The sequence below is a fragment of the Hyalella azteca genome, unplaced genomic scaffold (genome assembly GCF_000764305.2).
Source record: "Hyalella azteca isolate HAZT.00-mixed unplaced genomic scaffold, Hazt_2.0.2 contig12030, whole genome shotgun sequence".
NCBI classification, from domain to species: domain Eukaryota; kingdom Metazoa; phylum Arthropoda; class Malacostraca; order Amphipoda; family Hyalellidae; genus Hyalella; species Hyalella azteca.
The window spans coordinates 234,329-260,605 of NW_025942000.1; the positions used below are offsets into that span (position 1 = coordinate 234,329).

Below are 26,277 nucleotides of genomic sequence, written 5' to 3' on the forward strand. Positions count from 1 at the left end.
TGTTATAAAATACATGATATAATTAATATAAAATACACGACATAATACATGATTTGCCTCATTAAATTTGCGAGACCCATGCATGCTCGAGTCATGTATTTATTAAGCTCATTTAACTCGCTTTGACCTTGGTTTCTTTCATCCCACCGAAGAAATTCCAGCGCTGTTTAGTGCAGGAATTTCAAGACTGTTTTGCTCTTTCATTTCTCAGAAAAAATCTCAGGGAAAAAAGTTCGCTAAGGATGGGCAACCAGTGAAGCTTGAGGTTGCCTCCTCAGACGAGTCGCAACCTCCGTCGAGTGAGGGTGTGAGGGTCGTGGCTCCTTGAGTGCGTTCAGTGACTATAGGGACCATATAAACGAAGGATTTTCAGTTTGAAGTGGACGAAGATTTTATAAACATGAGTGATGCAGATATTAAATATTGAATCATCCTATATTTTCCTGTAGTTTTTGGTAAATGTCAACAAACCTGTGAATTTGAACATGAATAGTGAAACAATGCTGTTGCTACGATGAGTGAAAACTGTGGAAATACTATTATTTTTAAAGGATTGCATGGAATTTGTTTTATAATTCATTCAAATAAAAAAGTTCAATAAGAATTAAATTCTAGAAGGTAAATTTGACCATTTAAATTCAATGCTGAAATTTATGACAGTTTCCTTTTTATTATTTATATAAACTGCCAATGGAAGCATCATTAAGAGTAAATTATTTTAACTCAACAATGGCCAATCCAATGGCCCCCAGCGGTCCAAGTCTGTCCCGACTGAACAGATATTTTGATGTGCATCCTCCACCCCACGCTCCTCAATACCACACCCGAACAGGGCGCCCCACACCTCGTACAGGAGGCCCCAGGACCAACAACTGCTGCGGGGACACATGTTCAAAGAAGCCCTGCAGTGCCTCCAAAAGCTGCACCCTTCCTCCCAGGGCGCCAGGACACAACAGCAGCGGGCACCAATATGACACCAATTCTTCCAATACAAATATATTGGATATCCCAAAGAGCAAAAATTTAGGCAGTGGCAGCTGCTGCTGCAGCAACAGCAACTGTTGTGTGGGTCCCGCCAGCGTATCAGGTCCTGCCATCAAGTGTTCTATTGACGGAGCCGCTTGCAAGACTTCCACTTGGACCTACAAACATGTGTCTCCGAAGAACGGTGGAGTAACTATAATCGAAAAAGGCTCCCGAGTGCGACCAGACAAGCAAGCCAGACGTCCTTTAACAAAACTGAACTGGAGGAACAGTCCAAAATCAAAAGGATTCACTCCGTCAAAAGATTATTTGGACTTGGATACACGGCCTCATTTCTCGGCAGCGTCCAGCGAAGTGTCCCCGCGACTTGCAGTGAAGAGAGTAACGCTTTTGGCAAGTCATCAGCAGTTCCGCGACGCCGCCGAGTTCATCCATCGCCTCCCCGGAGTTACGGTTCGTTCAGCTTTAACTGATCTACCCATGGACACGCTGGTAGAGGCGATGCCTCTCTCCCTGCCAGTCATCGAAGCCATCTACTGCACTGCCGGCGAAGTTTCCGCTGAAGTTCTTCACGTGGAACGCGTCGTCTGGCAGATGGTGAGATTTTTTGCTCAACAAGAAGAGTGTCTGACCGGAGACATCAGGTGGGAATTTTGCGGTCCTTTCGTCAATCTGTGCCGCGATGTTCTCAGGGTCGTTGCCAAGATCCAGCCGAGTTTGAGGAGGACGTTACTACATCGCAGACGTCAGTTAGAACGGGCCATTGAGGGCATGGGTCATCACGGCCTAGTTGGAACGTCGGACGAATCTCTAACAAGCCTTCACGATGCACTCAAGCTCGAGTTTGAAAAAGTGGTGAAGTCCTACACAGCAGCCCTGGCAACTCTCCAAGAACTCGGTACTGGCAATAAAGGACATAATATTAGCAAAGGTCCAGCACCAATTCAAGCGTCTCATCAACGCCAGCTGTCTATTGCTCCACAAGACATTCAGGAGCGGTTAATCAAGAATAAATCATTGCTAAATATCGTCGAACCAACCCTCGGCAACCATTCCCTTGACATACTGCTAGGGATCCTCCAGCGAAGAATTGAGCATGACAAGGACGCTCTCTTCCAATTCACGCAGCTCAGGAAAGAGGCAAAAGACATTCCCGCCGACGCCGTAGTGGCGCCCATCATCATGCGCTACGCCCATGGATGTGATCAGGTGCGTGTTTCATTTACGATGTAGTAATCATGAGAGTAATTGTAATTGAATTAAAATCATGCAATTATATAATTTATATTACATAAATAAATTAATTGCGAGCATCATTTCGCAAAAAATAGTTCGGTAGCACAGCGATGGCTGATGGTTGCAATACAGACTATAATTTTCTAACCGTGTGATTCTTGTTAAGCGTACAAACATCGTTCAAATTTTCGTTTTAATTCGCTCGCAAAGTGCCGCCAATTATTTCACCAATCCATAATTATACATGTAGAGGAATATTCTTGCCATAACACCTGAGATGGCACAGTCTGAGAAAGCCTCTCACGCTCAATCGAGCGCACTTATGGTCCAGTAATTGATTTAAATGTTTTAAATTACACGGAAGTTTGCGGACGAGAACAATGCATGTAATAGATTGGAATGAAATTCGTTGACTCGACTGTTGGACATTCCCAGTTGTCGCTTGCATAATGCTGTTCACTCAAGCGTCCAGGTCCACCACAAAACATTCCTTTACAGTTACCCCTAACCGCATGCCAGCACTTTGTCGTAGTCGCCATATGCATAGTTTCGAGGTTCTCAGTCAACAGTCTCATTTATCTATTCACTTTTGTACATTAAAGTTGATGCAGAAGTTTACGAAAATCTTCAGAATTACCTGGTGTACACTATTATTTTGCGACGACCAAGTTCCGGCAGGATCTTCCCAGCAACACAGTTAAACAAATACCAATATAGTAGTTAGTCTGAAATCTATTCCCCATTCATATCGAAAGCTAATTTTGACAGGCCAGTAATTAACTGGTCTGGAAAATTTGTACACACGGCACGTACAGTACACGCGACATATATGGTACACGGCATATATGGTACACTGTACATCTCACGCTACACTTCTACTCTAAATTTAGAAGGGGAAATAAATAAATTTTCAGAAATCAGAAATCAGAAAGTACAAGACGTTGCTACAAAATTTCCCAAAGAGATTAAATGGCCGCTAAAATGTCGATATCCTATATAAGATGAGTTCAACAAATAACCTTGTCTATCTAATTAATAATCTTGACGGAAAAAAATTTGTTTTAGTGCAGGAGTTAATACAAGCCCCATATAGACCTCTTGTAATGCCTTGCATTGAAAAAATGATAAGCTGAACAATTATACAGCGTTGGGAGCGTCATTCCTCCTTTCATATTTCATCATTTCCCTTCACAGAGGCCGCGAAAAAGGAAAATATTGCGTGAATTTCCTTTATCTGCGTAAGCCATCCACTGGCCTTTCCTATTTAGGAATGTTGCGTATCCCCAGGCCGTCCATGTTTCTGTTTTTTAAGGCTCTAACCTACCCTTTAATTTAACCTTAAGGCCTCAACCCACCCTTTAATTTAACCTTTAAGAGAAAACTGAAAAGTGAGGTCAGAGGTCATGCTGTGAGTGACGACCTGGCTTGGCCGAGATATTCTAAGGCTTGCCCAGCGGTTAATTTAATTTGAAGGCGTAAAGCATTTACTGATTCCTAATATACGTAGATAGGAAACATACTGAACATTTTGTTGGACACAAAGTGTACTATTAGCTGGATAATTTCATAGGTAAATGAGATTTAGATGCGGATCATGGCTATAGACAAACGAACGTTGTTGATAATGTCCTATCAATGACGTGAATCTGTCACGGAGGTGAATCTGTCAGTCCTTCCACCGATCGGTTGTGTATTTTATTTATTTTTTGTTAAAATAGTTAGTCATGGATTAATAATCCTTTTTTAATTTAGTTCTTAGTTAGTCCTTGGTTAATCCATAGTTGTTAGTTAGTCCTTAGGTAGTGTGTAGTTAATCCTTATTAGTTAGTCCGTAGTCAATCTTTAATTAGTCCGTAGTTAGTCATTCATCCTTAGTCCTTTGTCAGTCCTTTTTTACTAGTTCTGCAAATTTCTCACATTTGTCACATTCAAATAGGCTTGTCGCACAGAAAATTAATAGACGCAAAAGTCTTGAGGTGCGAATTTTTTCACGTAAAATAAAATGACACGTAAATGCCTTCATAATGGAATTCTTGTAAAAGTTGTTCATCGACACGGTTATTTATTCAATAAATTTTTTTGATCTATAAAAGCTTGCTTTGATTACATTTTCTTTGCACAAAAATTATTGCTCTTCATCGGAAATCACCGCAAATAATGTAATGATATGGATATAATAATCATCGCTATATATATAATATAGAGATAATCTTCAGTGCCAATAAATGCTATGCAGTTCATGCATAATTTTCGATGCTATTTTAGATGAGATTTACCGAGAAATTGTTATTAGAATACACGGCACTCTGGCAGCATCCAAAACTTGTCCATTAGTGCATTGAAGGAAGCAGTTGCATTAGTATATTGAGTAAATACCCGAAATATGGTAGCCGATTTTCCACGGGAAAGAAAGAAGATTTTGAAGACATTCGAAAAATTTTACAATCAAGCCATTTCGTAAAATTGGTGGCGTAATTATGGCAAACTGCCAGCCAGGCCTCACCACCCAATTATGGCAAACTGCCAGCCAGGCCTCACCACCCAATTATGGCAAACTGCCAGCCAGGCCCCACCACCCAATGATGGCAAACTGCCAGCCTGGCCTCACCACCCAATTATGAGCAATTATTGTTGTTTTTTGAATGTTGAGGCGTCCAAGCAGAAGAACAACTCGACTGAGTTTTCAGCGCACAATTTTTTTTACAAAATTACATTTACCTTGCTTAATAAATATTCAATCAATTTTGATCTGGCAATGAATGGGTTTTAAGAACTTAAATGAAAGGGAACACGTCCTTCCTTCCCTTTAGTGAACACTTCCTTAGGAGAAAACTTTTTCTTTGCCTAATCAATAATAAATTAATAAATTAACAATAATGTAGCCATAACTTACGTTCAAAGATCATCCAATAATTGCGGTCACTTCCAACTAAATCTGATCCAGGTCTAAATGACCACGTGCAGTATAGTACACGTGATTAGACTGCGACCCCAAATTATATTAGTCCGCCATCAAATTACAATCTTCTGATCATATTTAACTATTCCGTAATCAGCTCAAGTTACCAACATAATGTCTTCAAAACAAGTCACTATATTTGCGGTGATAATTGAGGAAAATGTAATAGAAATCCTAAAGTTCCACATTGATCCGCTAAATTCATGAGATTTGATTCAATTTTTTTTCGTCTGGAACGTGCGGTATGCTCAGTTTGTGAGGAGTGGTAGATTCCAGGTAATTCTGGCCTCCGGAACGGCGTGGCCAATTATAGCTAAATTTGTTAAGACTTGAACTTGCCCATAGAGGTTAAGAGGTCTCCAATTCTGTGCACATAGAGGTTAAGAGGTCTTTAATTCGGTGCCCATAGGATTTAAGAGGACTCCAAAACGGTGCTCAATCGGCCTGACTAAGACTTGGAAATATTCTGTATTTGGTTGCACTTCCTGGTGGGATTTGAGTGATGTGATGTTTCAAGGTTCGAATAAGAACGAAGTCCGATTATTGCTGTCTTTGCAATTTATCGTTGCTTTAAGATGCTGAAGAGATCGACCTTTAGAACGCTGAATGTTTAGACATTCTTATAAGTCTCTACAAACATGATATTTATTTGAATACTTCGCTACTTCCAATGGAGATTGAGTTACGTGGCAATAAATATTTACATTTACCTTCTCATGTTTAGATGTTCGCATTTATATATGCGAATATTACTTGAAATGAGCCCGAAATACACAGAAAATGAGACCATAGATATTTGATGATCCCTGAAATAAGTACAGATATATGAGGCTGCGTATAAGGGAAGTTAACAGGAAAAAATAAACCTCACTACTTACTGCAGCGAGTGACAGAGAGCGCATTTTCTCGTCTAAGAAAACGTGAAGTCACGGACGGACAGACAGACGGACGGGCGGACAGACGGACGAACATGACGAGCACAATAGGTAATTTTTTCCATTAACGAGAAAATGCGCTTTAAATAGTGGAGGAGATCTGAGTTCGGCCATCGCACAAACAGAAGTCACTGGACGGGTTCCTTGGCTCTGTTAGTGTCCACAACGGACACAAACAGAAGGGGACGCACTATCTGTTTTAAGGAACTCCAATTAACAGATAAGAAGTTCATGCAAAATAGTAGCTTGCACTCCAACTTCCTAGTGCAAGAAGCACGAAAAACAAGCTCCTCGGGCCGTGTATATCGCTGCGATATGCACTCATTACACGCACGCGCTCTAACCTCGTCGTGCACTTTCGCCTTGTGTTCATGAAACTCAACACGCAAAGAAATGTATGAGACTTTGTTTAAATATTGATGCAGTTATTTCCCCCATTGGATCATTGTGATCCATTTTGGCATGGCATAAGGGTGTATCAGTGCTACGTTCGCTCTCTGTTCCTGCTGTGGGTAAGAAAATGCGTCACCATTTGGACAACATTACCCATCAATTTGCGTGAGTGAACAAAACACTTCACCAAGACGTAGAAACGCGCAGGCAAAGTTTCGAAATTGGTCCAAATCTCGGTTGCGAGAATGACGATTATTTCTTAATGCTGACACGCGAGCTCTGATCTCGGGTGCATTTGCAGTGACCGATAGCAAATTATTGCCGAAATATGACCAGGAGCTCGAACGTGTCGTGATAATTTCCCCGAATAAATTTCAGTCATCCGCGAAAATGTTTATTGTTCGCAATAAATACGGAGACGATTTCAGGTTTTGTAAAATATTTATTGAAAATTATTTGGACATGCCAACTTGAACGACATGGGAAGCTTAAAATTAACATTATATGCTCTTACCTGTACATTTACCAACGTATTATACTAACGTAACTAATACTAATTCGTAACTTGTTTACTATGCAATTTTTGTGCAAAATTAGGAAGGATGGAACTTTAAGGTTCAGAGGCTTTCTTAATTAGGATTTAGTAAAAAATTTATCAAGTTAATGACAAGTTTTGCAGCGTATCTTAGAGCCACAATGCCTCACAGAAAAAGGTTCAATAAAATTGTTATTCAAATTCAAATTTACGCGATGGTTTGCTCACTCGCATGAAAAATATTCACACCTGATACATTTTCAACAAAAGTATCAGAATTTCGAATGCAACATGGATATTTTGTCTATTTTTGAGCAGGTAACTAAAAAATCTCGATCTCCTTCTCTTTTTTTCGTAACATTTTTCATCGCATTGAATTTTTTTTCAAATTTACAAAGAAGTCACGGAGCCTCATCAATCTTTTTCTGCGAACGCATTTTGTCAAGAGGGGATTTTTCTAGATAGATTTTTATGTTGGAAATATGAATATGTTCGCACGCGTTCGTCGCTATAAAAAACAAACTTGAATTTATTTTAAAGAATTATTTTAGAATCGAAATAAAAATGACGATGACTCATCAGAATCATAGTCAAGCAATAATTTTAACAGAATTGCTTATGTTTGATCGTTGTCTAATTGATAGAATTGTCTTTTTTATTTCCCGAGCATACATTGTGCTATATCTGTGATAAGTCAGGAACATGCAGCGTTATACTGCATTTGTAAGCAGCCATTGCACTCTCTTCAAAACAGCATAATAAATAAGCAATAATACACATTTTACACATCATTCTTGTATGGAAATACAACACACAAAGTTAAATGAGTTCACGCGACTGTGAACTTCTGGCGCGTAGAAAGTAAAGGTACGAAGTGAAGGTTTTGGAAGCGTTTTACCCTCAACTCTTGCGTAAACGTCTGCGGGCGTTTCCTTAGGGTAGAGGGGTTAAGTGCTTAAGTAATTCTTAAGGAGGGGGATGAGTACTTAAGTGTTTCTTGGGTGTGGAGTATGTGGAGAAAAACTTGAGTTTTTCTCGGTGTTTGCAGGTCAATAATAAGGATGCGGCCAACGCGAGCTCGTTGCTAGGAGAGACTTTGACGAAGCTGTAAGACGTAACAGTTTTATTAGAATTCTTGACCGTTAATTATAAGATGGTCAAGGTTTGTTGATGAAAATGCAAAGAAAAACGTCCAATCAATTAAGTTTTTGCTGAATTACTTATTAGGATTTAATTTCAAGCTGCTCGACGTAAGTAACGTAAAATATCTTACATTATAAATTTCATCATGAAATGTCACTTTAACAGTGATGAATATCACTTTAATAATGATGAGTGGCACTCAAGAAATACTAATAAAAAGATAACTTGATTTCGAATTTCTTTAAAGTAGCGACAATCGCCGCACCTGAAGAATAACCAGATTCATGTGTAAAAATATCAATTTCCTATCCAATACAAGATTGAAATAGTGTGAATAGGTAATAAGATAAATATGTAATAGGATGGATATGTAATAACATGAATATCATATTCATATACCATATTCATTATTAAAAAATTCTAACCAGTTAATAAAAATTACAGGCTCCATTTCAACTAAACGTAATTTTATTTGACTTACCAATTTTGACCTGAACTTATCGTCCAAAGAGCGACAATACATAACACAATTCCCGGACCTCAATACAATTATCGCTCATTGTCCGACTTGGCAAAGTTGGACAATTAACGCCATCAAGTTTTCTTGATGGCGTTAATTTGTTATTGCATTAAAAACAACCTTGAAACGTTTCCTTATTTGACTGCAACATGATTTTCCTTCGCACAATATATGCTTATTATTTCTATGGGTTAATCGCCAGGTCAATGTGCTATTCAATTGTCGCCCAATTATATCAATCAAATTACCGTCAATGATCTCTGCATCATCGAGCGCTGTTATTTTACATATAATCTTGGAGCAATCTGATAGATGAACAATTTAGCACTTGCAGATGATTAGAGGCACAGGAACAGATAAATATAATGATTATTATGAAAAAGAAGGTCTAGTTCTCCACTTATCCCATCATTTAAATAGTATCCATCACTATAACTGTTCTTTCACCATCGCACTCACATCAATATTACTCGAGCTGGTTATTTACGAGAATAATTTTATCCTCTTAATTGTACATAATATGTTCAATTCTGATTACATTTGGCAATATCTTTTAATTTTTTTTTTTGGAATACGTCTTCGAATTATAAATCGTTTAATCTGATTTTTTTAATCGTTCCTCAGATTCGCAATCGAATCAGAAGAATCGTTTCATTTTAATTCTCGAATCAGAGGAATCGTTTCATTTTAATGCAAAAATCAGAGGAATCGTTTCATTTTAATGCAAAAATTTTAAGCTTGCTTCGTATGAAGCGTTGTATTTCCTTCCAGTTTTATGGAGGTTTAAAATTACAGAAACATAACAGTCAGTTTACCCACTCATGCCATGCTTTTTGCCCTTGAACCTTTGTTCTGGTAATCAATTATGAGCCTTTTACTCGACTTCCATAAGGATTGTTCTTCCACACTTCTCTCCACCGCCCTCCTCATAACCGCAATCAGGCACAAGGCTTTTGTTCCCACGCAATCAATCAAAGCGATTATTAGATTGACGTGACAAATGCACATCACGGCTAATGTTGCCAATTTTGGGCAATTGTCGAGGATGGCGAAGGAGTTGCGATGGCTGCGTTGAGCTCGCCTCAATACTTGATCTTCTCATCATCTGATATATTCTGCACTCAGAGAAATGTGTGAGAATTTGTCCAAGTGGAGATGCCCTTTTAATCGTAGTGTGAGTCATCATGACCCAGTTTGACCCAGGAAAGCTGGCCTATAAGTGCTAAGTCTACTCTCTGATCGCGTTCTGACAATATGAAACAATTAGCAGTCATGTAGTGTAAAGTAACTTGGTCAGTCGCAGCAGCAGTTATTCGAGCATTTTTATTATGATTGATCCGGCTGAATTTTGAATTTTGCTGCACCAAAAATTAAATTTTATTAACTGGGCTTATTTGAAAAAAATTTTCGTTTTGAAATTTAACTTCGACAACAAATATTTAGTTTTTTCAATCCACTTTCCTTGCAAATAAATCACAACACACAGGACGAAAACACACGAAAACACAATGAACGTCGCATACGAACGTCATACAACGCGCTGAAACTCATACAGGAATGCCATACAACACACACAAACTCACACAGAAATGTCATACTACACACATAAACTCGCACAGAAATGTCATACAACACACATAACTCACACAGGAATGCCATGCAACACACATAACTCACACAGGAATGCCATGCAACACACATAACACACACAGGAATTTCATACAACACACATAACTCACACAGGAATGCCATGCAACACACATAACTCACACAGGAATGCCATACAACACACATAACTCACACAGGAATGTCATACAACACACATGACTCACACAAGAATGTCATAAAACACACATGACTCACACAAGAATGTCATAAAACACACATGACTCACACAGGAATGCCATACAACACACATAACACACACAGGAATGCCATACAACACACATAACTCACACAGGAATGACATGCAACACACATAACTCACACAGGAATGTCATACAACACACAAACCCACACAGAAATGTCATACAACACACATAATTCACACAGAAATGTCTTACAACACACATAATTCACACAGAAATGTCATACAACACACATAATTCACACATGAATGTCATACAACACACATAATTCACACAAAATGTCATACAACACACATAATTCACACATGAATGTCATACAACACACATAATTCACACAGAAATGTCATACAACACACATAATTCACACAGGAATGTCATACAACACACATAATTCACACAGAAATGTCATACAACACACATAATTCACACAGGAATGCCATACAACACACACATAAACTCATACAGGACACACACCTAAACTCACACAGGGATGTCATACAACACACACAAACTCACACAGGAATGCCACACAACACACATAAGTCACACAGGAATGTCATACAACACACATAAACTCATACAGGACACACACCTAAACTCATACAGGAATGCCATACAACATGCATAACTCAAACAGGAATGTCATACAACACACATAACTCACACAGGAATGTCATACAACACACATAACTCACACAGGAATGTCATACAACACACATAACTCACACAGGCACATCAGTGGGAGCAAAACCGAAGCTTGTGTCGCAGACGCGCGTTTCTAGCACTCGAGTCCTTGGCCGCGGAGTGACATGTGTTTTTGTTAAGGGTTTCCCCTGCCTTGGCTTCCCCAGAAGCAAATATTCTTAGGTTGCTACGTTTCTTGCTTATTTTTCATTAGTTATTTCATTATCATTTCGCCGATCATTTTTCGCTGATATGTTTGAGGAAGTATTCGATAAAAATCCATGTGAACTTCTGCATCAATAATTTGACCATTTTTCGCAGTCGGAAGCTCAGAACCGAACAACTTTGCTCAACTAAAAAAATACAATAGATTATTACACGATTTTTAAATTAATTCTTACTTTCCAGTTTCCTCGTTTATTCAGCCACAAAATAATCTTTTGTTTTTTCGTTTTACACAGCTAAGCCCATATTTGCATTGAAAACATTAGAGTAATTCACGAGTTTCAGCATCAAATCGAATTAAATTTTCCATGGATTGTTCATTGTAAAACATAATTTGCAGAAAGTACTTTAGAGCCTCCGTTTGTGGTGTTCCTTTCATGAAAAAAAATTTGCAGTTGGCCTTGCAGCTTTTCGAGGACTAAATCCAATCATAAGAATAATAACGAACTTCGGAACGAAGCCTCAAAACTCTTTTCACGGAAATTTAAAATTTGCCGACCCAACTCAATCTCCTTTTAGAAAAAATTCTCGATCACGTCTTATTTATTTATTGAGCAGGGTTATAAATTTCAGATGAAATTAATTTCAACCCGTTAAATTTCAACTGAGTGAGTCCTCACCATCATAAAACTCAGACTAGTTGGGTGCATTTAGGGTAAGAATCATCTTTCGATCTTATCACTATAAATAATTTTGGTCAAGAGCTCAAGAGATTTCAATGCCTTTAGGGTAAAAATTATCATCCAACCCTGACACTGAATATGCATGAGACCGTCTTTGACTTCGGAAAATTCAACACTTTTGAGGAAATCAGTATTCTATGATCCTGTTTTGGAAATTGAGGTCTCATAATAATTATGGAGATTTCGATGCTTCAGGGGAAATAATTATCATTTAACCCAACAACAGGAACTGAGATTGTCGATCCTGATTACCCTTTTTGGATTATGCAGGTTCTTCCAATCTTCATGAGTTTTCCATGCTCCATATACGATTGTTTTATGCAACTGACATATATTCCAATTTAATATTTAATGTCCAACTTAATATTGAATCAAATTTAGTATTTAATTTTTTTATTGGTAGATGACTGCAAATCTGACAAGTTGCAATTTTTTATTGAAATTTCGACTTTTCGAAGGATGATTCGTCTCAAACCACATATAATAACTGGATTTCGAACATGTAATTAAGAGATAGTCAGGAAACAAAGGCTGCTCTGTCCTCATTTTACGCAGAAACTCCACTGTTTGCTCTCTCCAAGGATAAAGAAAACGTGCAAAAACGGTAGAAATAATTCCATGTATATCTGCTTTTGACCAAATTTTAAATGTGACAAACGATCAAAAGCATTTGCCTCGCAAGAACGCATGCCGATCCTCGTCCAAAGTTCGTCCAGCGCTAAATGGACCAAATAATTCTGTAAGATAGCCCACATATCGGGCCGGCTGCTGGGCAGTGCGGTCCGTTATGCAAAAACGGCCCAGCGGCCCGCAGATCTGGGCTAGTAGGTTGACGGCGGCTGAGATCCAGGGTCTAACTTGCAGTTGGTAAAGGGAAACGGAGTCAAATTCCTGGAAATTACGAGAAAATTTGTCCGATGCCTGGAAAATGGAATGCATTCGCGTTGAAATTTAATAAACTCATGAGAGCCTACAAACAAATAAAAAATGTCATGTCATAAATTCAACTTTTTTTCGATGGGGATAATTTAGGCTGTTGGGTCGACTCGTTAAAGACAAGAAATCTCGTGAAACCGTCAGTATCAAGTGGTTCAGTTGAATCGTATTTATTGTAATTAGGATAAAACGTTATAAATATTGATACCTTATTATTATTTGTGATCGTCCATATCTGCATGAAAGAAACATATATATGTATTTGCTGAACGAATATATTTGCTACCTATATGAATTATTTGCTCAATAAATTTCGTAAAAAGTCAGGCATCCGAACGAATATTACTGTTCAATATTCTTATTATAATGTCTAAATGAAAATATAAAGTAATATTGACTTCATCCAACATTTAATAAAATGATCAACATTAAGCAATTCTTCGCTATTTAATATTTCATAAATTATTGCTTTTATAAATATTTTTTCTAATGTATAATTTATTGGTATTTAAGAGGTAACTCTTAACATTCTTCTCAGCGCCTGCAGGGCGGCGTCAAGCAGGCGCGACCAGGCGATTTTTTCTCACTGGCGCTGGACGTCAAAAATGCGTCGCGGTGACCGCAGAAAAATTGGCAGTTTTTTGAACCACCGAAGAAAATCTGAGTAACGGCTTCTGTGGCGCGGGTGGAAGACGGCCGGTCGTAAAAATACGACTTTGACAAATTACAAAAAATTCTGCCATCATATCATAAGATTTAAAAACTGTATGGAAATTTTAATATCATAAAAATGCCTACTTAAGAATATAAGAAGCAATTATTGCCATGTTTGAAAATTTCTTCAGTGCAATCAATTATTATTTAACTCGTTGAAGTCAAAAGAATAATATTATTATATCAGCTATACAACTCTTAAACTGGGATCCGCGAATGTCATGCTTTTGTTTTTTCAAATCCCATTAAATGCACCCAGTTTCCAAAGCAACATAATTTGATAAAAAAGTGACTGATACAAGACCTGTCTCGATAACCAGAATCAAAATTTGTCAGTTACAAACCATGTAATCTACCAGTCAACAAAAAGGACAATCAAGGACTCGAGTTTCCTGTTAGAAAGTTTTAATGACACAAGTACTGGTTAGGTTTTTGCATCGGTCTCATCATGCCGAGGTTCTCACCAGCCAATTTCTAATAGTTTGGCTACCTAATTAAACCTTTATATGGCAGCGATTGCTTTAGATGCGATGTCGTGGTCAAATCAAGACATGTACATAAGCAATGAATTCTCGCTCACTTGTCGTGAAATTTATTTTATATTGTTAATCGTTGCTTACTTCATAAAATTTAAAGTATACCGTAAATTGTCGTTTATACTCGTTATAAAAAGTATATTATTTTGCGTGTTGCCGTTTGCTCGATATAGAATATTAATTAGATCGTGAGTTGCCAGTGACTCGTTTTAAAGTGTAAATAAAGTAACATTCTATAGGCTGGGATTTTTTGTTCGCATGGCGATGGTTATATTTGACTTACTTACTTCTTTTAAAATAAGCACTAGCCTTACTTGGAATCCTTGATTTGATTTATTGGCTAAATGCGTACATTGGTGAGCTTTTGTCAAGTTTTATAATTGCCGAAAAGCAACAACTCGTTCAATAAAAACTACACTAAATTCAAGACTTTAACAGCTTATTGCATAGGATTATTAGATCTCCCGGTGCGCTCAAATTTCATTCAGAAAATCAACGAGAAATTAATGAGCTTTACTCACTGTAATCTTTTCTTTAATGAGGGAATTCTCAGACACAGGAAGACTCATAGAAATTCTTATTTTTTGAGTCAATTGGTGATCTATAATAACGACTCGAATTGCGTACTTTCTTTTGCTACTTATAACTCTACTACTTACAATAACTGGTTTAATGTCGGGAAAGAATCTAAATTTCATGAAATGAGAAAGCCGTCATTGACATAGATGTTTCACTCGAAACTTCTCTCACTCGAAGGCTATTATCCGGATTTCTATAGGTTATTAACCGGATTTATACAGGTTATTAACCGGATTTCTCCGGAACCGTAACCCCAGAAAGAGGCTACACCTGGCATCTCAAACCTGAGCCCAGGTTCAGGTCGGCAATGAAACGCTCTGGTACAAAATTTCTGGGCCGATTTGCGGAGTCCTAAAACGCGGAAGCCGTCTGGGTGACATTTACTACGAAATAATTGATTTAATTTAATATAAATGCCTCTCGTATGGCGTGCATGAACTTGTCATTCCCGTATCAGGAGTGGTCTGTTTTCTGGTCGCATTTCCTGCGAGTAAGTGATAAACATTGTTTGCACGGTGAAACTGTGTCAGGATGACCCACTCAACGTGCATCTCTATTTGGACAAAGTGGCACTAATTTCATTTGAGAATTCATCGTTTATAACGATTTTCAATGATTCCTCTAACGGGAGAAGTGATTTCCGATCGATGCAGTATTTGAGCACAGAATTTTTTGAAATTGAAAAGTATATATTTATTATATTGTGTTGCTATGATATGTTTCAAAGTGAATGAATTCTAACGAGTAATTTGACAGAGTTACATAATGAGATATATTAATAATAAAAAATAATATGAAAGAAACAAAATAAATTGTAAGTTATTGATTGTAGCATAAAATCTATCATTGTACTTACATGAGGCCCACAATACAACATTTATTATCACCATAAACTGTCGCAGCGTCAATTAAACGTCAAGTTATTTATCTTCTTAGTTGTTTCGGATAAACTAGAACTTGACGTTGGCAAAATTCATGTCATTACCGAGGCAAAATTGTCACTATTTCGAACAAGGTAGGTTACGTTAATAGACGATACAATATACTGTGGTCAATCGCGAACATTACACGACAATAGAAGCATTGTATTTTAGGACGTTTGGGCCTGACGCTTGACTCACTATTGCACAGTGACGAATGATGTTCGTGCTCACGATCCTGAGATCGGATCGCGATGTTTTATGGCTGAAACCTGAAATGGTGAAACGTAAATCGGAACTTGGAGAGTTTAACTCCCTGGTCAAGAGCAGGCGAGGCTCTGAATCGACCGCATGCTGTTCTTAGTTCAAGATTTTCTGCCTTTTCGTGGAATACGAAGATATTCGTGCGGTAATCGTAGAAATTTGTTCACCAATGGTGAATTATTTAAGATTTTTTCGTTTGAAAATTATTCAATTTCCCTTTCCTCTAAATTTCTCTGGATTTTTTCACGTACATTTCATTTTGGTTCAACGACTGAGTTTCCAGTGAACACAAAACTATTGTTTCAAAAATGTAATTAAGATTTTCAAAAGTTTGATCAAAAAGTTTGATTCGTTGGTAAAATGTTTGTTCGGTTATGAGAAATGATTCTATCAATTTTCATGCCGTGACCTCGCAGAATTTCCTTAACTAGACCATCGAATTACGCTTGTTCCACTTGCCTGTAATGGCAAAAGATCATCGATGGCTGCTTGATGGTACAAGGTTGCTTGAGCCACATAATGATGTGGCATGGATACTCGGCACGAGGCTGAGCTCGTTCTGGGTCAAACGAGGAGCTTGGGAAATCTGTTAACGGAAGGAATCTGCTAACGGAAGGAATCTGTTAACTGAAGGAATCTGTTAACGAAAGGAATCTGTTAACTGAAGGAATCTGTTAACGGAAGGAATCTGTTAACTGAAGGAATCTGTTAACGGAAGGAATCTGTTAACTGAAGGAATCTGTTAACTGAAGGAATCTGTTAACGGAAGGAATCTGTTAACGGAAGGAATCTGTTAACGGAAGGAATCTGTTAACGGAAGGAACCTGTTAACGGAAGAAATCTGTTAACGGAAGCAATCTGTTAACGAAGCAAATCTGTGAGGAGAGAATTTGAAACATTATTGGTATTATTATTGTACTATAGATAAAAAATAAATCAATAAGTTCTTCATAAACAAATCACGGATACCATATATTCTCTAGAACTAAAATTGAAGGTTAGTCTGCTTACTATTTAACTGGACAGGTTTTGGGATATGTCCAATTTATACCGTATTATTTTATTGGATGCCCATTATTGGTCACGTTAGAATTTATTTCGATCGACAAATTACCTTATAAAAGATAAATCGTTTCAGGTTACTCTTTTAGTTACGGACCTATTGAAAAATAAAATTGTTTCATGACTAAAACCGAATGAACCGAAGAAACTTCATCGCGTTCAGGAAAACACATAACAAATTTACTGTAATATTTCTGTAAAAAAAACCTTGCAGTTTTATTGACAATTACTTTCCTTAATTAGAGTCTCACAGGAAGCTCTGCGCTGAAGGAATAAAGGTATATATATATGCCCTGCCTTCCTCAATGTTTTTCACGGAATATTTCCGAGGGGAAAGCAAGTGTCGTGGAGAGGCTGGTCCTATGGCAGGCTGAGGTCAAGGCTTAACATACGCGTGCATACGGAGCTTCATTTACGGCGCGTGAAGCGCGCGTGCGTACGGAGCTTCATTTACGGCGCGTGAAGCGCGCGTGCGTACGGAGCTTAATTTATGGCGCGTGAAGCGCGCGTGCGTACGGAGCTTCATTTACGGCGCGTGAAGCGCGCGTGCGTACGGAGCTTCATTTACATCGGCGCGTGAAGCGCGCGTGCGTACGGAGCTTAATTTACGGCGCGCGAAGCGCGCGTGCGTACGGAGCTTCATTTACATCGGCGCGTGAAGCGCGCGTGCGTACGGAGCTTCATTTACGGCGCGTGAAGCGCGCGTGCGTACGGAGCTTCATTTACATCGGCGCGCGAAGCGCGCGTGCGTACGGAGCTTCATTCACGGCGCTTGTAGCGCGCGTGATCGTGTGAATTTAGAATGCATTGATCAGAATTTGTCGCTTCATTTTCATGATATCAGGAGTGTTATTTTAGATCATAAGGAACCAATAACGGATTAATTTGAGCTTTTATATATTAAAAATACATCATGAATCATAAGCTGCCATATTATCAAATATCATTATCATGTTATCATTAAATGACTTATCCATCATTAGAAGATTATATTTAATGGAAATTAAGTTTTGAGCTCCCACACATGTGAGCTCATGGACCGGGGACAGAGGAAGTTCCGCATGCGGAAGACCGGCCAGGACCGTACACAGCCGGACCGGAAGGACTCGTCGAGTTTTTTTGTATATACCGTGTTTTTTTGCTTTGTTGTGCTCGTATAGACAATTGTTTAGGTGCTATCGGATAATGTTTATATTTTTTTTAGACGAACTCCGAGTGATATTTCCATAGAGATCTTTTTACTGTTAATGTATTTACGAATATTTAAAACTTGAGTGCAAAGCAGATAATTTAATTTCAAGATAATTTATTTTTACTGAATAGTTAGAGCTGAAAATTCGGAGCCAGATAATTTAGCAACGTAAATAGTGAGTAAGGAAATAATTCTAAAGTACAAACTCATAATTGACGCATATGTCAATTATTCGACAATTAACTCATTTGACTCATAATTGACTCAACTCATTTGTACATCATAATTATACATCATAATAAGAAAATAATTATGATGTACTACCGTTCCCTTAATGGTTCTACACACGCAGTCGCCCTCCAAAACACCCGGAAATGTTGCTGGTGAAGACAGTTTTGCAAGTGTCAGCTGGTCTGCACACTTGTGCAAGTGTCAGCTGTCCTGACTCACTTGTGCAAGTGTCAGCTGTCATGACACACTTGTGCAAGTGTCAGCTGTCATGACACACTTGAACACACTTGTACAAGTGTCAGCTGTCATGACACACTTGTACAAGTGTCAGCTGTCATGACACACTTGTACAAGTGTCAGCTGTCATGACACACTTCTAATTGTCCCTATAATTGTCGGCTGAGATTTTATTTAGTACGTGAGAGCATCACTGGCGTCTCCATCGCCACTCATGTTTTGTCCCTAAATTCATGGGGCATTAAAGATGATTATTTCCTTAATTATTTTATCTAAAACCGAGAAAAATAATCTTTCTCTCTATTTTCATCCCTAAACCACTTTTTATGCGTTAGAGATTAATGGTTTGCAGTGTTTGTGTGAAGAAGCCAGTTATTAAAAAAATACGAAGTCACAAATTTCTAAAGGAGTTTGAAATCTAGAATCTCGCTCGTGCCACAAAGCTAAGAAGTAAAATAGTGAAAATGACTTTATTTTCTAGAAAATTACACGTTGGAGTTTTTCTTTAGACTCTGGGCGCAGGATGCGATTAAAATACAATAGCGGAAGAAAGTTTTAAATGATGTGTGGTTTGGGTCACGTGTATACATTATTCATGTCTGGTGCTGAATGCTTGTATTTCAATGGCGCTTGTTACTGAGCTTGTGTTACTGAGCGCTTGTTACTGAGCCTGTGTTTCTGAGCGCCTGTTACTGAGCCTGTGTTTCTGAGCGCCTGTTACTGAGCCTGTGTTTCTGAGCGCTTGTGTTACTGAGCTTGTGTTACTGAGCGCGTGTTACTGAGCCTGTGTTACTGAGGGCTTGTTACCGAGCTTGTGTTACTGAGCCTGTGTTTCTGAGCGCTTGTTACTGAGCCTGTGTTACTGAGGGCTTGTTACCGAGCTTGTGTTACTGAGCTTGTGTTATTGAGCCTGTGTTACTGAGGGCTTGTTACTGAGCCTGTGTTACTGAGGGCTTGTTACCGAGCTTGTGTTACTGAGCCTGTGTTTCTGAGCGCTTGTTACTGAGCCTGTGTTACTGAGGGCTTGTTACCGAGCTTGTGTTACTGAGCCTGTGTTTCTGAGCGCTTGTTACTGAGCCTGTGTTACTGAGGGCTTGTTACCGAGCTTGTGTTACTGAGCCTGTGTTTCTGAGCGCTTGTTACTGAGCCTGTGTTACTGAGGGCTTGTTACCGAGCTTGTGTTACTGAGCCTGTGTTTCTGAGCGCTTGTTACTGAGCCTGTGTTACTGAGGGCTTGTTACCGAGCTTGTGTTACTGAGCCTGTGTTTCTGAGCCTGTGTTACTGAGCCTGTGTTACTGAGCTTGTGTTACTGAGCCTGTGTTACTGAGCTTGTGTTACTGAGCTTGTGTTACTGAGCTTGTGTTACTGAGCTTGTGTTACTGAGCCTGTGTTACTGAGCTTGTGTTACTGAGCTTGTGTTACTGAGCTTGTGTTACTGAGCCTGTGTTACTGAGCGCTTGTGTTAATGCAAATTAATTGGATTGTACAAAACATCATTTGAATACAAGGCATTACAGAGTAAAAGTTTCCGTGTACAACACAGTTTAGGCCAAAGTAACGTTAGCCTAACGAGATGACCTATTTGCCGTCATCTACTTGCTATCACCTACTTGCAATCATTTACTTAATTGCTATCATCTACTTGCCGTCATATCCCATACCGCCCGGTATCCAATTACCTATCACTACAATTACCTATCATTGCAATAACCTAAAATATGGTACACTAGTAAACTTGCTACACTTCAACCTTTAAGTACAATATAGTACACTTGTAACTACAAACTCAAGAAGTACAACACTTTTTGATGAACATGCGTGTCGGATAGCTCCATAATTTGTGCTGATATCAGGAAATATCTCTCCCTCCGCCATATGGCATCTCGCCCCCCCCGCCATATGTCACCTCACCCCCCCTCCATATGTCATTTCTCCCCGCTCCCCCCGCCATATGGCATTGACGGGCTCCCACGAGTTGCTTTCCATGAGCGTCCCTGTGACTTGTGCCGCCACTGCGACCTGTGACCGTCGTGATGGTGAAGGGGGGGGGTTGAAGGGGTGAATGGAGTGAAGGGGGTGAAGGAGGTGCAGAGGGATGAAGTGGGGTGAAGGGGTGAATGGAGGTTTAGGGGTTGAATATTGGTGAAGGGGGTTAATTTGGGTTAAAGTGTATATGGAGATGGGAAGTGAAGAGTGTGAAGTGTGGTGAAGAGATGAAAGAGATGTAAAGGAAAGTAATGTGATGTAAAGTGGCTGGACTTCATGTACGTTGTTTGTTAAAATAAATGCACCATTAATGCTGATGTTGTTGTCCTAAGTATTTTTATTTATTTGTTATTTATTAATAGGATCTACTAATACCCACCAAATATCAGGTACGAATAGAACACCGGAAATATACGAACATAATATAAGACTTATGACAGAATTATGATGTTATTAATAACAAACTATACAAGTAATGTAGTTTGTTGTGTAAGATTATCAAGAAATAAATAGTAACGTTATTGTATTAGGTTATCGTATTTTTTGTTAAATAGGTCTGTTAAATAGGTTAAATAGGTTATTTTAATAAATACGTTATAGAACAACACAATTAACTTTGATTGTTGTATAATATTATTAAGTAATAAACAGTAATGAAGGTTTTCACATTTTTTGCTACTAGCCGAAGCGTTATCCACGTCTAACCTTCTGATTGGCCCAACTCGTGATTGTTGTTTTGAGTTCCCCAGTCAAGATGGCAATGAATGAGATGAATCTTCTTCCTCATTCACGTCTCATTCATTGAAGAAACTCGTGAGTCATGCTGCGTCATGTTCTCCACACTCGCAAAAAAGAATGTGTCATGTTGTTCGAATACTGACTCACTTTTTGCCCGTAGTTCTGGGGGACTAAACTGGGTCAGGATCACCCATACAAAGGAACACATTGCATCGCTGTTAGGCCGTTGGCTTACATATTTATATGAGTGTATAGCCCAAGATGTCTTATTAGAGTCTTTCGTGAAGATGTTGCTCACTGACAACATTTATTGGCTTTATGAAATTTAAAATGGCAGTAAACTTAATTAAGTACTTGGTAAACTCAATTGAAAATAGTTTGCTTAATTAGGAAAATAGTTAATAATCAAAGAAGTTAGGAAAATATATTCATTACGGCGTCACGATTTTGTAGAATAAATGTCGAGTAAAATTTTTACTGATTGGCGGAAATTTGCCATAAATTGATGCAAAAAAGCAAATCGAAATTTTTACTTGCATGAGTGAAACGAATGTGAGAAGAACTGCAACGGATCAAGTATGCACAGAATTATTAGAATAGTCTAATATTTTAATCAAATGAACATGGATTCCTATACTATAGCCTACTGAGCATATATATCAACGGGCTGACTGAGACTCGTTCATATCAGAGTTGAATCGAGAAAAAATGTTAATTCATTAATAAAGACGAATAATAAATTATCATAATTAAAATCTCCATTATTGTCTAAAGAAATTCAACCACAAAATTATTATTATGATTATTATGCTTATCTTCACAAATGACCTCATTTTTTTTAATTACTTATAACTTAAATTTTATTTACTTACGAGTCTTGTTTTCATATTAAAAATTTAATACTTAATTCAATAAGTCCCATGAACTCATTTATGTATGAAATTTAATAATTATTTTCTGACTGTTAAAGACAGTATTAATATCAATAATTGGGGCCAGAGACTGAATTTATATCAATAATTGGCGTCAGAGACAGTATTTATAACAATAATTTTGTCAGAGACAGTATTTATATCAATAATTGTATCAGAGACTGTATTTATATCAATAATTGGGGCCAGAGACTGTATTTATATCAATAATTGGCGTCGGAGACTGTATTTATATGAATAATTGTGGTCAAAGACAGTATTTATATCAATAATTGTGCCAAAGATAGTATTTATATCAATAATTGGCTTTCAGAGACAGTATTTATATCAATAACTGGTGTCAGCGACAGTATTTATATCAATATTGGGGTCAGAGACGAGGGAAAAGAATGCAAGAGAATTTATCTATCATTAATTATCTTGTTATCAGTTATCTCTGCGCCGCTCCCACGGTTAACGCTTTTTTTGGTAACGGGTAACGGGCGGTGTGTGTGCCCGGTTTATCAGGCGCTTATCAGGCGTCACATGGCACGGTCACCCGTTACGTCGTCGCCATGGTGACGCTCCTGATAACCTCTGGAAATTAAACAACATTTTTTGGTTTAATTAGAATATTATTATTTTTGCATGCCATGCGTTCAATAATTATTGTAATAAATTGGCTACTTGAATAGCAATAAAAAAACGAATTTAGTTAAATAGAAAATGCGATGATATTTACTTGATTAAAAAAATAGCGTTTGTCTTCATCATCAATTAGAAAGTTAAGGACTGCAATCATAATAGCTTTGCGCTGCTAAACACACCAAACAAATTAGGAAAGTTTCACACGGGAATCGATTTTACTGGACTTTAGATTATAGTTAGTGCTAACTCATTAATTTTTAAATAAGTTTTCTCATTCAAATTATTCAGAAGCGTGTAGCTGCTTGTCTTCATTACCACCACTACCTGCATTACCTCCACTACCTGCATTACCTCTACTACCTGCATTACCTCTACTACCTGCATTAATTTTACTATTTATTTTTTACAATCGTGCACCATATTCATCAATGATATTGTGCATACATCAACACATCAATAATTGTTAATCATATTCCTATATGTTACTATGAACTAATGGCCTGTCAGCAGAATTGCCATCATCAGAAAAGCATTATGACATATCAGGCGTTGCCATCACTGGCATGCTGTTGTTCGATGTCGTACGTAGCTTCCAGTCGCCCAGGATCATTAATAACTTGGCGTTGAAGTCACCGAGTCAACTTATCATCATTCATTGTGATCACACTACACCATTCAAATAAAAAATATAACTCAGTACTCACTGCAGTGAGTGACAGAGAGCGCATTTTCTCACGAAAACGTGAAGTCACGGACGAACAGACAGACGGACGGACGGACATGACGAGCACAATAGAGCCTTTTTTCCATAAATGAGAAAATGCTCTAAAAAAATGAAAACATCACTTTCTGAAAATGTTTGGATATGAAACTAGTTGCAGCAGAAGTAATTCACTTATTATAAAGTTCACGAGTAAAGTTCAACCACAAAACAGCAGCTCTGACACATTGCGTGTGTGGCAGGCAGTACAGTTATACCTGAGCTCAGGATATTGAACAACATTCTGAGCTGCTTTAGAAATTAGTTAATTTCCTGACAAACGCGAACAATAGCGACCGGATGCTGGCCAATGTTCTTGCCTATTGCTTCTGACACAATAAAGAAAGGCACCCTGAACTATACACACTCAGGAAAATACATGGGACTCCGAGTCAAAATAATAGCAAAATTTTTAACCCACTGCTGGAGCAGAGAGCGGAAGAGACACTGATAAGCCTCTTTGGCCCTGTTTTGGCCCTGTTTCCGGGCCAAACTGAGTTAGGATGTCCTATAGGAGGGCAAAAAGTGCATCGATATTTGGACAAAGTTTACCTTATTTCTCCCAGTGCATGTTGCGCAGTTCACGTTTCGTGTGCTGAACAATAATAATCTTACCAGGGCTGCGGAGAACGTGGCGAGAATTGCCAACATGGTCAGGAGTTCATACCTTCACTATTGCAATAATGTTATTTGTGGGGTTAGGTTTAACGTTATTTAGGGTATTTAAACATTTAAACTTTGGCGCAGAGCCTTAATATTACTGGGCTCGTAGTAATAATGACTCGTAAATAAAATGAATGCTAGCTAGAGTAGATTTTAGTTTCAAACGAAAAAAAATGTATGAAAGGTCAGAAGTGTATGAAAGCTAAATCCAAACACACGAATTTGCATTTAAAATTCACATAAGACTCTATCAAATAATATACGTTTCAAAATTACTTTTTAAAGACGACACTTCCAAAGAATCCAGAGTCTCCAATGTTAAATATGTACAATGAATTTCTCTTTTTATTTTCATATATTAGAAAAATTAATTTTTCAATTTTTTTAATATATATAAAAAAATTCATAATTATTTATTCTGCCAATTGATTCATGATGCATTGCCTCCGACTTCACAGAAGTGTGCAAAATTTCAGATCAATTAGACAGGTAAAAGTGTGTCAAATATCGGTTATAAGATTTGTAGCTGACAAAAGTATTTTTTCAATTTTTTTAATATAGAAAAAAAATTTTAATTTATAAAATCATTTATTTTGACATTTCATTCATGCATTGTCTCCAACTTTACACAAGTGTGCAAAATTTCAGATCGATAGGATAAGTAGAAGTGTATTAAATTTCGATTATAAGATTTGTAGCAGACAGACAGACAGACAGACAGACAAACAAGAAGTGAAGTTAAAGAGAAGTGTTGTAAAAAAAGTACGAAGCCTCACGCTCTAATTTGACGATGAAGTGAAAAAATATACTTTATCATTAAGACATAGCAATAAAAAGTAAATCGAGGGCATAAGTCAGGGAATCGTGCCTTTATGAAAAAAAATGAGGCTAGACCTTTGATTACAACGATGTACTGCCTAACACTTCAACTGAACACTTCAAAGTGTTCGACATCGCAGCTTTCTTCACCGGAACACTTGTAAGTGTTCGCAGTGTTCAAGCTTTCCTTCGCGTGTCGGAGCGGCGCGCGCATTGTTAGGCCGCAGCGTGCGCATTGTGCAACTCTGCCCTGACGCCTGGTGCATGTTCGCGTGACGTGGAAACATACGTTATGGGAATCCATGCTCATCATTGGGTGTTAATATTTTATTGTTTCGTGACGAAAAAGAGAAAAAAATAAGCGAAATATTTCAGACATGATTTTTTTTAAATTCTTACTAAATGTAAAGTTGTATAATATTGGCCTCGTTAGTATTTACCTTCCACAATATTTACTTGTATACTGAGTTGAATACTTCTTTCTTAGGTATGGGATGGAATCGAAAGTGAATGCGGTATTTCTATATTTAGTCTTATATGCAACATTTAGAATATAAAAAGTTAATGTTTTGTGTAAAGAGAAAATGTCTTTAATGAAAAGTAATATTTCTCGAGTTTGAAAAAAACGCGATAATTTCGCTTTGATTTATTCATGAAATTTATGTATGTTTACCTCAAGCATCTCTAACAAAGAGGCATGTTAAAACTTGTTCATTAATCACCATTGCTCATGCAATGTCTAAAAAAGTCTAAAGCTTGCTCTTTAATCACAATTCTCTCATTTATCACAAGTACAGCGGCTCGAGGTCTCCATACAGAACCTCAGGTTGAATTATAATGGAATGACACTCCTTCATTTTAGGGCCAACATTGTACATTTTTTCACAGGATAATGGCCCATTGTTCAGTACCGAC

General features: G+C 37.9%; 1 protein-coding gene across 1 annotated transcript in view; it reads left to right on the top strand.

Moving 5' to 3' along the window:
* Nucleotides 1–649: 649 nt before the first annotated feature.
* The window catches only part of LOC108671954, a 59,080-nt gene continuing 33,452 nt past the window's right edge, over nucleotides 650–26,277 (top strand). The window contains exon 1 of the mRNA XM_018159555.2: nucleotides 650–2,193. Within this exon, the coding sequence (XP_018015044.1) occupies nucleotides 691–2,193 (1,503 nt within the window). The 5' untranslated portion in view covers nucleotides 650–690. The remainder of the gene's footprint in view (nucleotides 2,194–26,277) is intronic.